At 40.3% G+C, this 16,079-nt stretch overlaps 1 protein-coding gene across 2 annotated transcripts; it reads right to left on the reverse strand.

Moving 5' to 3' along the window:
• Positions 1–3,991: 3,991 nt before the first annotated feature.
• Positions 3,992–14,707, reverse strand: LOC104368905 (cytochrome c oxidase subunit 7A-related protein, mitochondrial). 2 transcript variants are annotated; one of them, XM_032989498.2, is made up of 3 exons: positions 14,352–14,702; positions 6,018–6,152; positions 3,992–5,117 (listed from the first exon to the last, which is right to left on the reverse strand). In XM_032989498.2, the coding sequence occupies exons 1-3, from the start codon at positions 14,421–14,423 to the stop codon at positions 4,974–4,976; spliced, it is 351 nt and encodes a 116-aa protein (XP_032845389.1). In that variant the 5' UTR covers positions 14,424–14,702; the 3' UTR covers positions 3,992–4,973. The 2 variants fall into 2 exon arrangements, with proteins under 2 accessions (XP_032845389.1, XP_032845390.1); XM_032989499.2 differs by lacking the exon at positions 6,018–6,152 and having other exon boundaries at positions 14,352–14,707.
• Between the last annotated feature and the right edge of the window lie 1,372 nt (positions 14,708–16,079).

A 16,079-nucleotide genomic window follows, 5' to 3' on the forward strand; every position in this document is an offset into this window, starting at 1 on the left:
ACTCTGCTATGGATGCTGTTAGCAGTCTCTGCTCTGTGCCTCAAGTGAAAATTTTCTAACTCACACACATTATAATTAATGTTTAAATTTCTAATTTTGGATGCTCAAAATTGAGGCTCAGTGATGAAATCAGAAAGTGAATCCAAGATGTCTGAGGTACCATCACATCAAAAACAGATAAAGCAATTAACAGCAAGATTAATGTGTGTGACTGAAATGCAAAGAAGATACAGAAATGTGTACAATACACACTAGAGGTAACCTGACTCAAAGTGTAAGAATGTTGCAAGGAAGAAGTATTTTCTGTATTTCTTTGAATACAGTTGGGTGCTTGAAGCAGTAAGTCATTTGATGCCCCTACATTTGCACACCTGTAGAACAGCTTCTTCAAAGACTTGCCACTGTAGTAAGGGGTTCACCTGTGTACCTGGAGCAGATGTGAGTTGCTGGGTTGACAGGATCATGTACTTCTCAAAGGAGACTTCCAGGGTTTGTTCCAACTTGCAGAAGAAAAAATACATGTGACAAATGTTTATCTTCTGATACGCGTATTTCAGAAGTTCTCTTGAAGCACTTAGAAACAATTTCATTCCTTTTGTGGCACAGAATATTTTAAAAATGCGGTGGGAAAAAAGGAAGTAAACTAGAAAACTTTTCATGGTCTGTAAGAATAAAAATGTGGGAGTGAGGGAGAAAAGTGATGGTGGTGTGCAGCTGACATGAAGTGTGAGGCAAAGTACTTCCCCCTCCCTCCCACCCCCGCAGTTTTGCAGCACTGGATCCACTGGGCAGTCATTTAGAAAAATGTTTCAGCATGGAATAGTATCATCCCTCTTTGGAGCCAGAGGATGATGAATGCCTTCTTGCAGGCCAGGTACGGGCTGCCTGCAACAGACTGGGTGGGGAAACAGACCCTTGAATTTAACTTTATTTTGGGATAATTAATGTACAAATAAAATGGTTCCTTCTGTCTAGTGCCATAACCAAAAGCAGTCTGGGATCATATACGCATCAGGAGATAAGATCTGGTACTAGTGAGATGCCACACTGATACTTGATAGCATATACCCTATTTCCTGATCCAGGGACATGCTTGCGCTCCCTTTCACAGCAAATATGACTGAATATGCAAAATATTTAAAAGGTTGTATTTCATGCATATTGCTAAAATTAACACTTAGATTACAGGCAAGTTCTTTCCACTTTCCATTTTAGAACAGATCAATCTTTGACTTTTCTGTGAAGCTTTTCACTGAGGTTAAGGGCTGGAGAGGGAAAAAAGTTACTATACTACGTCATTAAATGCAGGTAGCTTGTAACTTTTTTGTAGAACAGTTTCACATGATTTTACATGTAACTTACCCAATATATAAACTTTTTTCTCTTTGTGAAAAAGCATCTGGATTTTTTAAAATTTAAGATCTGCAAGAGTAATGGTTTGTGACAGGAGTGGAAGAAACTGATCTGACTCTCCTGCAAACTCTTGGAAAGCTTGAATTTGGAGGAAGGGGAGAGCACAGAGGAAGTACTATGTGTCTATGTGTGAGGAAGTACTATGTGTCTATGTGTAGGATTAGATTCCCATTTTCTTAGTTTCTCTTGCTTTATTCCCTACAGTGCCTTTTAATTTGACAAGTTTTACTTTAAGGCAAGATCAATCATTTGATGTCTTGGTATTGAAATAATCAGTCTATTGACAACTTAAAATGTTAAGGCAAAAGCCTTTTGAGACATGGCTATACTGAAATACTGTGGAGGAATAGTCTCCTTAACATACTTTTATTTTTAAAGAAGCTGAAAGACATACATGCATACTATCAATGTCTTCTCAAGTGCAATTATTTTCCTCCTCCCACATAAAAAGTAAGGAGGGAGATCTTATTTAAAAACCATTACAAAGATGTAACTATTGAATTCAGGTTGCCAGAGAGATCATTTAAGAAGGAAAACCACTGTCTCTCAACAATAAGATAATACCACGGGGGATGGATGATTATCCATGAGATAATTTTGTTCCCGAGTGTTGTAAATCTCAGCTGCTTTCCCTTCCAAACCCAGCACCTTGGGGTATGAGAGCTTAGAATTTATTCTCTACTGTGCATTCAAGCCAAAATACTAGAGTATAAGCTATCACTTAAAAATTCATCTTGTTTTCTCAGTTCTTGGTGCTGTTAGGTTGCATAATTTCTAAGGCAAAACTGAGACGGTCTTTAAAATAACGTAGAACATAACACACACATAATTAAGTTGTAGTACCCAAGTCAGATCCTCACTTAAAATACTGAAGTAGTCTTAGCGCTGCAAATCACTCCTAGTTCTCCCTACTTGAGACCTTATTTAACATCAGGCCAGGAACAGACTATTCCTTTTTAAAGGTAAGGATGTTCTTGAAGGCTTAAGAAGATTAGGTCTATCTTAAACAATAATTCAAAATGCTTAAACCCTCTTGAATCCTCATAGAAGTCCAGCATCAGAAATATTTCTGAATAGATATTTAATGGAGCTTTTTTTCTAGGAAGAAAAAGGGCTTACCATGTTGTAATTTTTAAGATCATCTCAAAACTAATTGAGAAAATGGGCAAGATTTTGCTGCCGCAGCCTAACCTTCTGGTTACAGCTTGCAAGCTTTCCTGTTCCTCAGAACACTTTGCTGTGGAAATATAGACATGCAGTCTCTTCTTTCTCTCACGACTGGAGCCCTGCCCAGTGGCTGCAGACAAGCAATGCCTCTTTCTAACTTAACTTCCAACTGAACCTGACAAGCTGAAGCAGCGCCCTCATCCTACTTCAACAAGGTCAGCTTTTTTGAGGACGGCAAAGTGAAAAGTTGTTCAAAATCTAACCACTGCAAAAAAAAAAAAAAAAAAAAAAAGGCCAAAAAACCCCCAGTAGATTATTTAGTATCTAGTTATTTGCAAAATTTGATTGTTTTCTTTTCCCCTTAGCACACGTGTTTCTAGCTGCTGACAAAGAGCTGGAACAAGCTAGACCCAGGGCAATAGGAAGATAATTCTGATATCCATAGCTCCAACTATGACCTCTATAGCAATACATGAACCCAATCTCCTAGTTGAGTTCCCTTTAAGAAAGCTGGATGCCAGTGATATATCTCTACTGTCATTCTTTCCATGAGTACTTTGAAGAGTATTTCCACTGGTTAATGAGCTATAGGATAATACTTAATCAGCATCTGACTTAGCATCAAGCAGAAAGTTGTTATCCTTTATGTGAACTCTAAAAATAATTGCGTTTTTTTTTTTTAAAAAAAAAAGGCAAACAACCCAACAGAAACAAAAAACAATAAAACCTTTCAAAGAGCACAGAAATTCTGCGAGTAAAATTCATCCTCATGAAAATCTACTTGTCAAGTTTGTGTGCAAAGTACCCTTTATTTGCAGATTCTTGAAGGCAGTGCTGAATATATGATATGCAGGGAAGACTAACAATAACCTACCATGCTGCTTTCTCTTTCTCTTTCCTTTTAAGCATAGGCTACTGAGGATAAAGCATTTTATCAGTAGAGGCAACACAGCTCTCAATATGTGGAGAACTCAATTATTCTCTGCTATTCTTTGAGGCTTGCTGTTCTTATAAATTTGTTTTTCATTGACTTAATCTCTCTCCTGTTCTGAAATACCAACATTGACTGAAATTTAAAATCACAGTACAAGCAGCTATTTTCTTCCTATGGAACAGTAATAAGGCTTTACTATAACTTGACTGGGACAAGAAAATCAGAGTGTTTTTATTGAAAGACTGAAGAAATGGGAATTTTAGGTTCCCTTATCAACTGTTTTCCTCTTTACATGGAACATGGGTTTTGCACAGTTATGGGAGAGATAGGTCTTTACAGAGGCCAGCGAATTCATGCTTATCCAGAGCCTGGGTGACCAAGAGTCAGACAGAGGAGTCTCTATCAAATTAGAGGATGTTTTTTGTGAAGACTTATATGAAACTTGCAGTTGAAGGATATAGTATTACAAAAGCAAAAGACAATGAGTAAAGGGTTTTATTGGCTTCTCTCTCTTCTACCCACACAGCAAAGGAAATACATGTGTATGTGTGTACACAGATATGTACATGCACTGAAAACAATATGCAGCTGAGCCATGAAAGTGACCTGTTCCAACAAAAAGTATAGTTAAACACCCAATGAGTCCTGAGAGAGGGTTTTAAGAGGATTACCTTCTCACAAAGATTACAGTAAGGTAGCTGAATAAATTGTCTGGTTTGAGATCTACAAGTGGAACTTAAACAGAAGTGTGCCAGTATGTTTATTTCACTACCAGGCCAGCTGAAGTAGTCTGAAACTTTCAAGACTTGCCTCTTTTATTATTGCACAGTAAAACAGTTTGACAAATGAAAGTCCAAAAACTGGTATAACTGATGCTAGAATATTGGTGCACTCTGATGCGCGCATACATACATAATGCTAACATTATGGAACAAATCCACTTCAAATGCTCCAAGGAGATAAGCCCTTTGTCCTACCACCAGAGACACAAATATTTAATAATATACCAGCATTTGGAAAAGTTCCACTGCTACCTGCTTATATAAAATGAGCTGTGTATGACAAACAGGTTCCTAGTGTGTTATAATAATTAAATTATTTGCTTTTACCGTTTTTGAAAACAAGCAGCGTCCTCCCACTAATGAATGTGCAGCATAGCCCACAAAGTATTTGTTTTGTCCTATCTCTAACATTGACGGAGAGAAGGAAAGCTTAACTTTCCCCAACTGTTCAAACACTCCTGCAAGACAACAAATGCAAAGCTACAACATGTTAAAATGATGTCTGTAAGTCTGTTTATATTGATTTCTAGAACATAAAAGGCAACCAATTTAAAAACATTTTGTCCAAGAAATCTGATCTGAATAATGAACCCTATGATCACAGATTTAAAGCAAGTGCAGATACATGCAGGAGGTCCTTCAGAGAAGCGTCACAAGTCCTGTGATTCATGGTTCATTTACTTTTGGTTTCGTGGTTGTGAGGCCATGTACAGTGCTACTAGGCAGTAGATAGTCCCGCCTATTGTTAGAGCCATAGTGGTCCGATAAAGCAGCTTATCTGGAACTCCTCGTTTCAGGTGTACTGGCAGTCCATCTGCTTTCTGTGGGAAGAGTTTAAAAGGAAAGCAAACATAAAAAGAAATTAACACCCAGACGAAGGCCCTAATGAACAAACTACCTCAGGCAAATTAAGAGTCTTCCATGACAGAAACCTCCTGACAAATAGGCTATCTACAATCAAGTGTATTATGTGTTTTTCATTTAGCAAGACAAATACAAAGGCAAGTTAATGTTATTAGTTAAAGCTGTTAAGTGCAGGCAGAAAGAATGTATCTTGAAATATTTCTCAAGATGACCTGAATGGGAAAAGTATCATTGACAAAAGAATGTGAGAAGATATGTGTAAAAAAATTATTCACCAAGTCAGACTGACAGATTCCAAATGCAAGTGGCATGTAAGAGAGAAAAGGGAACATCATATAAAGCACATTCTTGATGTTTTTAAAAAAATGATTAACGGATTTGTTTTATGAAAAGTTCTAGTACACTTAGAAATTGCATAGCTAACAAACTGGCTTTGAAAACTTCACTGTGCTGCTCTTATACTGCATTATAAACAGTTCCAGTGATAGTCAAATTATTATATACAGAACAGTAATGATCTACTTTGCTCCTCCAATCTGCTTCAAGGCATATGCTTGGATTCCCAGACAGAAAGTGCTTCCAATAGTCAAATAATACAATAAGCATCTTCTGAAGCCACTGAAAAGACAGACAATATTACCAGACATTCCATTTTCTGCATCTATTTCCTATATGAGGCATATATACCTTGTAGTATAGTAAAAATACACAGGTTATACTGTACTTGACACTTAGTTAACTAGACTTTACAAAATTCTGGTATTGTAGAATGACAAAAGTAGTTAGCCACATTAAAATAAGGAAAGATACGTCCCACTCTCCAGTTTTCTTTAAGTTACTCTGAAAGATGTTGTTACCTGAAAAAGTTTCTGTAGGTCTGGCACCTTGTTTTTACCCAAGAAAGACTCAGTAGCTGGTAAATCTGAAGCAAGTTTAGTAGTTGTCCCAAAAATCAGAGCTGGGGATTCAGTGGAAACTATTGGTTTGAGTCCCTGCATAAATAAAGATTAAAATATCAAGGTACATAATACTTGCAAGTGTACCAATTGTCATGTTAGGCAGGCATGCTGCCAGTCATCACAAGGATAAATTACAAAGAATATTTATCTGGTATGAAGACCTGTGACAATAAGCTACAAATACATTGTTGGCCCACTCATTTCTCAGCTACAACTTTGGGTCAGGGCTTAGCAAGGAGAACAGAAGCCTCCTTTTTGATTTCTTCATGACACAAATGTATAGCTATCATAAGTTTTTCTGTGCTGGTACTTGGTCCAAATTGCTGTTTATTTTTTGCACATAGACTATCTAGGGCTCTATTTGAGTGGTAGGATTTGAAGCAGGGAATCCCTGATGCTTTGGGTCAGCATGAGGAGACTTCAATCAACTCCTCCTGAATGCTGCAAACAGTAGCCATAAATAACTGGGCCTTAAATAGCTTGAATGTATAGTTTGAGGAGGGAAAAAAAAAAGTCAGGACCACTTGTTTCATGCAAAAGTAGTAAGCGGTGCTCAAGGCCACTCCAGAAGCCCTGACACAGTAGATATTTTATGCAGGTGTAACTACCCTGTAATTCACATGTTGCTGCAACCTTCCACACCTCAGTGTACTCCTTATGAGCAGCATAACTTAATTTCCTTTCAATTCAGACAGTTGTACTCTACGTTTGCAATAATTAAAAACTATATTCAAATTTATTTAAAAACTAAATTAAAATCCAGTTCTGTGGATAAGATTTAATGCACGAAGTCACAGCCATCATGCAGTAGACTCCCTGCTTTTATTTTATAGTTAGATTTAACACCTATGCCTGCACACAGGGCAGTGATATTTTATATTATTGTTCCTGAAAGAGCTGCAATTTTTTTTAAAGCATTGTACATGTAGGTTAATGCAACAGGTTTTCATTACAACCAGAAGCAGCAATTGCTCTCCATGCGTCAAGTTAAGGCTGCACTGAAATTCTGGTTTCTGTTCAAAGGACTGGTCGATGCATTTGGTATTTAAGAGATACTGAACAGTATTTGGAGTTGGAAGCAGACTGGCACTCTTTTTCTCTTATGCCTGCCTTAGACCAGACATGTTTTTTTCCATACATAAAGTCTCTGCTACAACAGGCATCTTCAACAGAAAGACCAGATTTCTCAACATCACAAAATAGCCTATGGAAGGGTCATCAGGGCTCCATCCTGCTGAAGACATGGGTCCAGCTTCCCACTTTTCTGGTGCCTGAATGAATATCAGAATCCCTTTGTGACCTTCTTGGTTATGTTTTGAAAGACAGCCGCCAAAACTGTATTCTCTGACATATTCAGTAATTAGTGCCTTCCTACTGAACAGGCTTGCACATAAGGTACTGAATTATTTAAGGCTAAGCAGTTCTGGTCACACCACTAAGAAGAATGCATCTAGGAAACTATTATTAGCCAGGGGAAGTTATTTGCTATATATTCAAAACTGAGTACCAACTATGTCAAAATACTTGAAGAAATGAATTCTGGACCTGTATTGTTGTCTGTAAGAACTTTAAGTAATTTATTACATTTCTCTTTAAAAGGTTGGTGATTTGATGTAAACATCTGTTTTATGGTCATTTTCTATAAATGTGCAGGTGACTTTTCTTGCCCTCTTGATTGTTAGTATAGGACCAAGGTATACCTTTCATCTTGTTTTAGGCTTCTACTTCTGAATCTTACTTTTGCCCTCCTGAGGGCCCAACTTTTTCAGAAGCAGTTTTTGAGATTCCTTCAATAGTTACTAGATCGTTGCAATTCCTGCTTGTTGTGATCTTGTCTACTTTATTTCATGAGCTATCTGTAGTGTATAAACCCCATAAATACTGAGAATTGGAGTAAGCTGCAAACTACTTCAAACAGTTCCATGATAAAGATACTTCTTTCATCTTTCCTAAACTCACAGATAGATGGCTTAATGACTGATTAGCAGTCATTAAGTGATTATCAACCCCTACCATTTGCTATTGGTGCTAAAACTCCTGCCTCTACAGGATACCACCTGGATGCAAGACACATGCTACAGATTACTATTAGAATGGTGAAATCAGTCATGATAACTAACAACTGTAAGTTGTTTTTCAAGGCTTTAGAAATACATTCCTGTTCAGATAGTTAAGATCCCCTTCCTGTTGTGATCAATAGGAGATTCAAATCTGACTCGGGTGACCAACTTCATAATGAAATCAAATGAAACGATTTCAGAAAACTCATATATTCATCAGTGTACTGTTGTAAATGACTTCCAAAGCAGCATGGCTCCAGTTAAGAACATCGCATAATAATTTAAATAAAAAATCATTGATATGGTTCACTGGCTTCAGGAAAGAGTACACCAAAACACATGCTGCAGAAGAGAGACAGTTCAGTTTCCCTAACACAGACACCACATTAATCAGGGTCTCTCACCCCAACATAAAATTCCACTTGAATTCCATCCATGAATGTGAATCGTGTGGTCAGCTCCAACAAAGGTCAGCTAAATTAGTGTAACTGCGTGGCGTTCCAACTGGATACTTGTCTGTGTTTACTGAGAAAGTGGCAAGTGCTTCATCTCACACCCAGCTGCTTACTAAACTTAGCCTGGCTGAAGAGAAATCCTCAGTATTACACATAAGAATTTCAGTACAGATAATTGTTTATGCAAGTCATTAAGGCACCTTACATAACCCTTAATTTTCACTTGTATTTAACATGACTGAAACTGCAGGTTTATTTAATAACATCAGTGTCTCGCTATACTCAAGATAGTACTGAAGAATTAATGCCTCTAAACATCTGACCTATGCTTTGTAAGAACATGTTTCACATTGATAAGTCCTCTTCTGATACTACAGTGTCAATCTTTTATTTCTAATCATATTAACAGGAATTTTCCAATTCTTGGACAAAGTACAGCTGATGTACTCATGCAGAACAGTCAATATCAGCTGATGTCACCACCACACTACAGCAATGACTTTGTCAAATGCTGCAATCCTCAGTGAAAGGTCAGGATATGTAGCTAACCCAAAACAACAAACATTCTCTGTCTACACCTCTGTAAAGTGTGTTTGTTTACCTGTCAGAGGTCTGAAGGTCTTCGGACACAATCTACCTGTTGGTTGGCCAACATGCTTGGTTAAAACAAACATCCCTTGCTAATATGAATATCCGAGCTAGATTTTCTGACCGCTAAAACAGTTAAGGATTTGGAGCACAATTTAACAGAGATAGCACCATGCTTAGTTTCTTTAAAATGTTAGGGGAATTGCTCAAACAGATCAGAAAATGAAAAAGTAGAGAAAACTGAGGTAAGGACCAAAGTAAAAAGGGGAACAGGAAAGAAAGTTGAGAATTATTATTTCAGAACATGCATTGAAGTAACTTACATCAACTTGCTAACCTAAATAGCAGGTCCTTCATAGTAGAACATACTTCACTGTATGAGGTTAAATATATTTGTTACCACTAACACAAAGATGCTTTTAGGTAGGATCACGTGAGGCTTTGTTTGTCTTGGGATGACACACTTAAGTGAAAGTGGGTTTGTGTATGTTTTAAGTAACATCTACAGCATAAAATATTAACCATCATAGTTTCTCAGTGAACTCCAAGCAATTCGTAACAGCTAAAATCAAAAGATCTGTGACTTGTGGGAGTTTTAAGTAGTTACAAACAAAATAAGTTGCATTGATTGAAGATACAGTAGTATGACTAAATTTCTACCAGGATCGTGGTCAACCTTGAACTAGGCAAAAGTTCATACAATTGTCCTTGCCTGATGGTATTTGAAAGTGGTCCCACTATTTGTACTTTAAACATAAGTCAACTCTTTGAATTAACCATTACAAATACAATAAAAACTATTATGGTAGCCATTGTCCTCCTAAATATGAATAGTAGTTTTTAATCTGTTTAACTCCTCACCTCCACTAGCTAAGAAAGTTCCCATTTATTCAAATATGCTAAGTTCCTCATACTACTTCACATAACTTTGTTAAATGCAAAATTAAGTCTTCTAAGAATACTAAGACTGAGATGGAAAGCACAATATAGGTTTCAAACTAAGAGATATTTTTGTTAGTATAAGCTCTTAGTATTGTTAATGTCAGCAAAAGAATTTCTGAAATACATTGACTGATATTTTGCAAACCCACAATAAACTTAAACCTGTATTAGAACAATACTCCGTATGAAAGCATCAGAATGTAACAGTACAGAATGGAGTGAATTATTTTACTGCATATTTGACCAAGGAAAACTTGAATCTACCAAAAAACTGGCTTAAGAACATTGTTAAAAGGAATTGAAGGTAACTTTTAAAATGTAGCTCTTCTATTGCATAGCATGTTTGGGTGCCACAGTTGATGATTAAGCCGTGTGAATGATGAGCCAGATATGAAAGATAGTGTTTCCTTCATCAGTATGAAAAAAAACACATTTATAAAGTAAGACGAGTCCTAAAACTTATGCGAAATGCACCTACTTGGATACAATCTCATCTTCTCAACTATACTCTCTCAAAAATTAGCTTTTAACATTTCAGTGATGACACTGGAATGAAATACAATGCCCAGTGATGATCTATTAAGAAATAACTACAATATTCTAAAAGAAAACTATTTCTATTCCTTGGACATTCTCTTTCCTGCCTTGCAGAGCACATAAGTGTGATCTATCTAGACTTTTTTTTTTTTCCTATCTGCAGTGAGACCTATATGTAAAGCTAGTTTTGCATAGACCCTTTACAAACCAATTTTGATATATGGCACTACAGCATTTTAATCTAGACTATGTCAAGAATTCAGAATTTATTGTGTCTTTCTCTGTCTAGTGCAGTGATATTTATACATACCTAATATTCATTAACATAACAGTGTGGGATAAGAGAACTCATTATTCCCCTCTTATCTTGCTTCTGCCTTTTTAATACCTAAAAAATAAAGATGTACTTAAAATGGGATGATTGTTATAATGTAGCAGAGCCTGCTGAACAGAAAAGTAAGTGATATTTCACAATCTGCACTCCAGAAGCCAAGAGTGTTGTCTTTAGGACAACTTTACTACAGGTAGTTATCAGAGCTTTCTGTATTGTGTTGGGGCTTTTCTCTTAGGATCCTTAAAAGGCCGCATCATTTGCAGAGAAGTAGTCACAGTGACCTAGAGACCAAGTTAGACCTGTTAGTGCCCCTTGCACTTCTGCTACTGTTGCTGCTACAAGGATTTGCATTTTGCTACATACATTTTGAAGGTTTGTTTGTTTGTTTGGTTTTTTTTTTTTTTTTTATTTTATGCCAAAATATAGTTTTGGACAGAGGTAGGAAATCAATAATATAGCTGAAGACAGGTACTTGCACTGGCACTCACTTTCAGTAATAGAAGTTTTAATGTTCTAATAAACATAGTGTCTATAGTGTTCTAAGCTATACTCTCCCAGAAAGGAGGTACTTTACTGCTTGGGCTGGAAGCCCTTTCCCCCAACACACACCAATGGTAACCCTAGCCTTTGCTTTCCTCTACACAAATGAAGTGTCAACTGATGTTTATTCTCTGAATGTAACTTTTTGTAGGAGAGAAGTGCCCCAAACACAGCAAGAGTGGCAAGAGTGTCTTCTAGCAGAAGTGTCTGTTGGACATACTCTTAATGAACAGACACTTAATGAACAGACATACTTTTAGACTAGACCATATTGTTTATCCTGCTGTCTTCCCTGTGCCCTTCACCTCCACACCACAATACCTATCCAGGAAGCTTTCCAAAAAGTGACAGGCAAAGAGCGAGAATAAAAAAATCTTATTGGGACAGAAATTGCCATATCAGAAAGTCACTGGTACCCCAATGTTTACTTAAGATCATAGGCTAATTCAGGATTGAAGGACACTCTAGTGCTCTTTAGTCCAAACTGAGGTGACACCAGGTTGCTGTGGGTTTTGTTTGGTCTGGCCTTAAAAGCCTCCAAGGATGGAAACTGCACCTCCCTGGGCACCGGCTCCACTGCCTTAGTGTTCTCACCATGAAAATGCCTTTCCTTATACCCAGTTTGAACTTCTTGTTGCAGCTTATACCTGTTGTCTTTTGCCCTCCCACCATGCACCAGTGCACAGAGCCTGGCTCCATCATCCATTCACACCTCCCCTGTAGGTGCTGGCTGCCTGGGCTTAGGTGCACCTACCTCCCTCCCCCTTCTCTTCTCCAGGTAGAACAAGCTCCATTTTCTCATCCTCTCCTCACACAGCAAGTACACTGGCCCCCCCAAGGATGTTGGTGACCTCTGCTGAACTTGCTCCAGTTGCTCAAAAGCATTCCTATACCGGGAGGCCCACAACTGGATGCAGTACCTAGATGCGATCCAATGAGTGCTGAGCAGAGGGAGATCATCACTGTCCTTCATCTGCTGGCTAGGCATGTGGTGATACAGCTCAGGATGCTACTAGCTCACACCCAGCTTGCTGTCTGCCAGTACCTTTGGGATCTCTACGACAAAGCTGCTGCCACCAGCCTCAGTTTTCAGCTTGTACCCCTGCCAGGGGCTTTTCCTTCCCACATGCACAGCTTTGTCTTCTTCCCCTCATGGACACTCATTGTGTTCCTGTCAGCTCCTTCCTCCACTCTAGGTAGGTCCTTCTAAGTGGCAGCTCTACCTCAAACGTTTTGGAGCCACTGCCTTGATGTCTTCTGCAAACTTTCCAAGAGTGCACTCTATTGCATGCTCCAGGTAATTGATAAAAGTCCTGCAGTACTCCACTTGTTATGAGCATACCCACAGAGTATAACCCATTAACCACAATTCTAAGCCTGATCATCAAGTTCTCTTAACTGTTCTAATTCTGTCTCTATCTTAACTCAAATTAAAAAAAAAAAAAAAAAAATCAACATTACAAGCTTTGTAGTTGGTCTGGCCCCCTTGAAACAATTTGAGATTTTACAGAAGCTTAATACAATATTCCTGCTTACAGAAGATGACTGGATTTTCCAAGTAAAACTTGCACAGTCAAGGACATTCAGGAAAGCAGAACTGTAAGGTAGGTTGCTAACAGAATTAGGCTAAGAAAGAATGAAATAAAGTTATTTGGGTATCACAACAATACATGTTAGTCTGAAAGAATGTAGTATCTTCCAGTTACCTTTTATTATTGAGTTATCAGGAAAAAGTCAAACCACGACTTTGATTTCACTATAGTATTTTCCTATGTGTATACTTGTATCTATTTTTTTTTTCCTCCTTAAAAATCTCAAGTCATATCAGATATGTGTGCTCTATGGAAGCAGGTCTTTGGGAGGTTGACTTTTAAAAATCATTCTTCCAGTCCTTAACCTCCAGATTGTTTTTTTTAATTACTGAACTGTAAGAACTTAAGTTTTTCAAGGTTTACTCAGAAACCTGAACACGGTATAGCAACCATGCTGCATTTGTCCCGTGACAAAAATCACATTACATATCTTTGTAATATTACTTAAGAATCTATGTTGATTTACATAAAAGCAAATGAGTTCTGTGACGACTTTTCACCATTATGCAGCTCTTTAATGTCTTGAAAAGGATAATGTAATTAGGATCCATTTCCTCTCTGCTCCTGAAGAATTAACCATGTACTTTAATGATAAAGTATGGAAAGTATAAGCCTATTTAATGCAACCTTTAACCAGTATACAATTTGTAAATATAGCAGTAGCATACAGAGTGAAGGCTGGTTTTCATTTTGCTTTAAAGAAACTTCTACAGCTGTGTGTCCTCTTCGATAAGAGTTTTAATACTTTTGGTAATTAGATTTTTTGCATGCACAGACAAGAGAGGGGCACTAGCTGCAGTGCTGTTTTGGACGTGCCAGCTGCGCCTTTAACCCAACCACCAGCCGCCGTTGTAGCTCGGGCACAGTCCTACACGATGAAAACGCGCGAATCTCTTGCTGTGACGCCCAATACACCCCAGTATGGAGTCCGGAGGCGCACCACAGGACGAAGCAGCCCGTCTCGTCCACGGCCAGGCCAGGTTCGCTAGGTGCACCGCGGGGCACCCCCCTCTCCCCTTCCCCAGAATAAACGCCACCGCGCCCCGAAGCCGCGGTCGGGGAGGCGAGCTCCAGCGTGCACCCAAGCGCCCTCCGCCCGGTCCGGCAACGCCAGCTCCCCGCCTCCGCCCGCCGCACACGGAAGAGGACGGCGAAGGTCAGCGCGGCGGTGGCGGCCCCGTTACCTGGGGGTTGTAGGCGGCGGACGCCGCTGCCCCGGCCAGCCTCTGCGTGAAGCCGTTGAACTTGTAGTACATGGCGGTCGGGCCCCGGCGCGCGCGCGCACTCCCAACGGCCCACCGGCTGCGACGCCACACCCTGGAGGACCCCAGCCGGCGCCGTGCGACGCCCTGGCGCGCGAGGGCCCGCCGGCTCGCGGACCCCGGCTGCGAACGCCTACGGGCGCCGAGCCCGGGAAGCCGCTAAAGGAGCGCGGTGGAAAAATTAAAAAAAAAAAAAAAAAAAAAAATCCGGCGAAATACACGAGGCGCTACTCAAGAAGTAAGAGGGCCTCTCTCCCTCCAACTGGCGCCAGTTTTCAGTCAGGCAACGGGCTGGTCTCCTGGCAGGCCGCGCCGTGGTGCGCATGCGCACAGCCGCCTGCCTGCCGAAGGGCAACGGGGGCGGGAGGCGGGGCCGGCGGCGGGAGAGGCGGGGCTGAGGTCAGCCAATCAGCGCACGGGGGCTGTGGGGCCCCTCCCACCCCCACGGAGGGGCGGGGCGGCGGGGCCCCCGTCGGGGTTTGAGGTTGGGGGGGCCCGCGGTGCCGTGGGCGGCTCGGGAGGAGGGTCCGCGGGTGGGACAGGGGTCGTGTGCGTGGGAGTGGCTCTTCGCGGCGGCGCCGGCCCCTCCCTCAGGCCGCCGCCCTCCTCGGGGTACTCGGCGTCTGAGGCAGCGCTGGGGGTTTGTTTCGAAGCGTTTGTTTTTCTGCTAGCAGTTAGGAAGGGACAGCAGCGCTTTTTGCTTTCCCCTTGTTTCCACTTTTATCGAGTGATCCCCTTCTCTCCCACTGTCTTCAGAAAAAAAATCTAAAATCTAGGATTTGCTTCATAAAATAAGACTTTCGTTAAATCAGCATCGTGAATGAGGAGAATGTGAGGTGGTGCTGCCTCTGTTGTGAATTTAATCTCGGGAAGTCCAGCAGCCCCAAGGCTGAAGGTACAGCGTGGCAGCGTGCTGCCATGCTCACAGCTCAAGGGCCTGCGGGCGATGAGTGGCCATTTGGCTCCTGTGCGTGCCTCGGCTCGTAGGCGGCTGCCAACCGAGGTGTTCTTGTTAGGATTCCAGAGTATCCAGCTATTAAGAGTCTGACAGTGCAAATTCATAATCACAGTTCACCCTGTGAATTGCTGGCTGTTGGTTAAGATCAAACAGTGAGGCTGTATTAAAAAAAGATCATTTGTTTGTAATGTTCAGTTGTTAGTGACCCGCACCAGTGTGAGTATTGCCTATTAGAAGTCCCACATACGGTTTTGCAGAGGTGCTTGCTACAAAAATATCTGGTTGTGCACTGAGTGAGAACTATTAAAATGTACTTTGCTTATAAACTGGAGGAAGATCTATTCATAGGAGATGTTTTAGAAAGTAAAATACCCATATCAAAATATGTATGATATGATTTCTTTACCCGTTTGTGTAACACCTTCTACTTAGTTTTTAGCACTTGAGTTTGGTGGCAGAAAAATGGAGCCTTGAGTCTTCTGGGATTTATCTGCTTCTGAGCAGACACGTGCTATACAGGATAGCCACTGCTCAGGAACGAGGAAAGCCCTTGTGAGCACTGTGCGTCCGTTTACTTGTGAGAACAGGGCTGTGAACCAGAAGCCTAGGTCCTTGCTATACCAGTTCTTATCTGTGCCCGTTGCCCTGGAGGCAGGTTTTCCTCCTGTTACTTCAATTCCACAAACCCAGTC

Source organism: Tyto alba, unplaced genomic scaffold, assembly GCF_018691265.1.
Source record: "Tyto alba isolate M040663 unplaced genomic scaffold, T.alba_DEE_v4.0 Super-Scaffold_16, whole genome shotgun sequence".
NCBI classification, from domain to species: domain Eukaryota; kingdom Metazoa; phylum Chordata; class Aves; order Strigiformes; family Tytonidae; genus Tyto; species Tyto alba.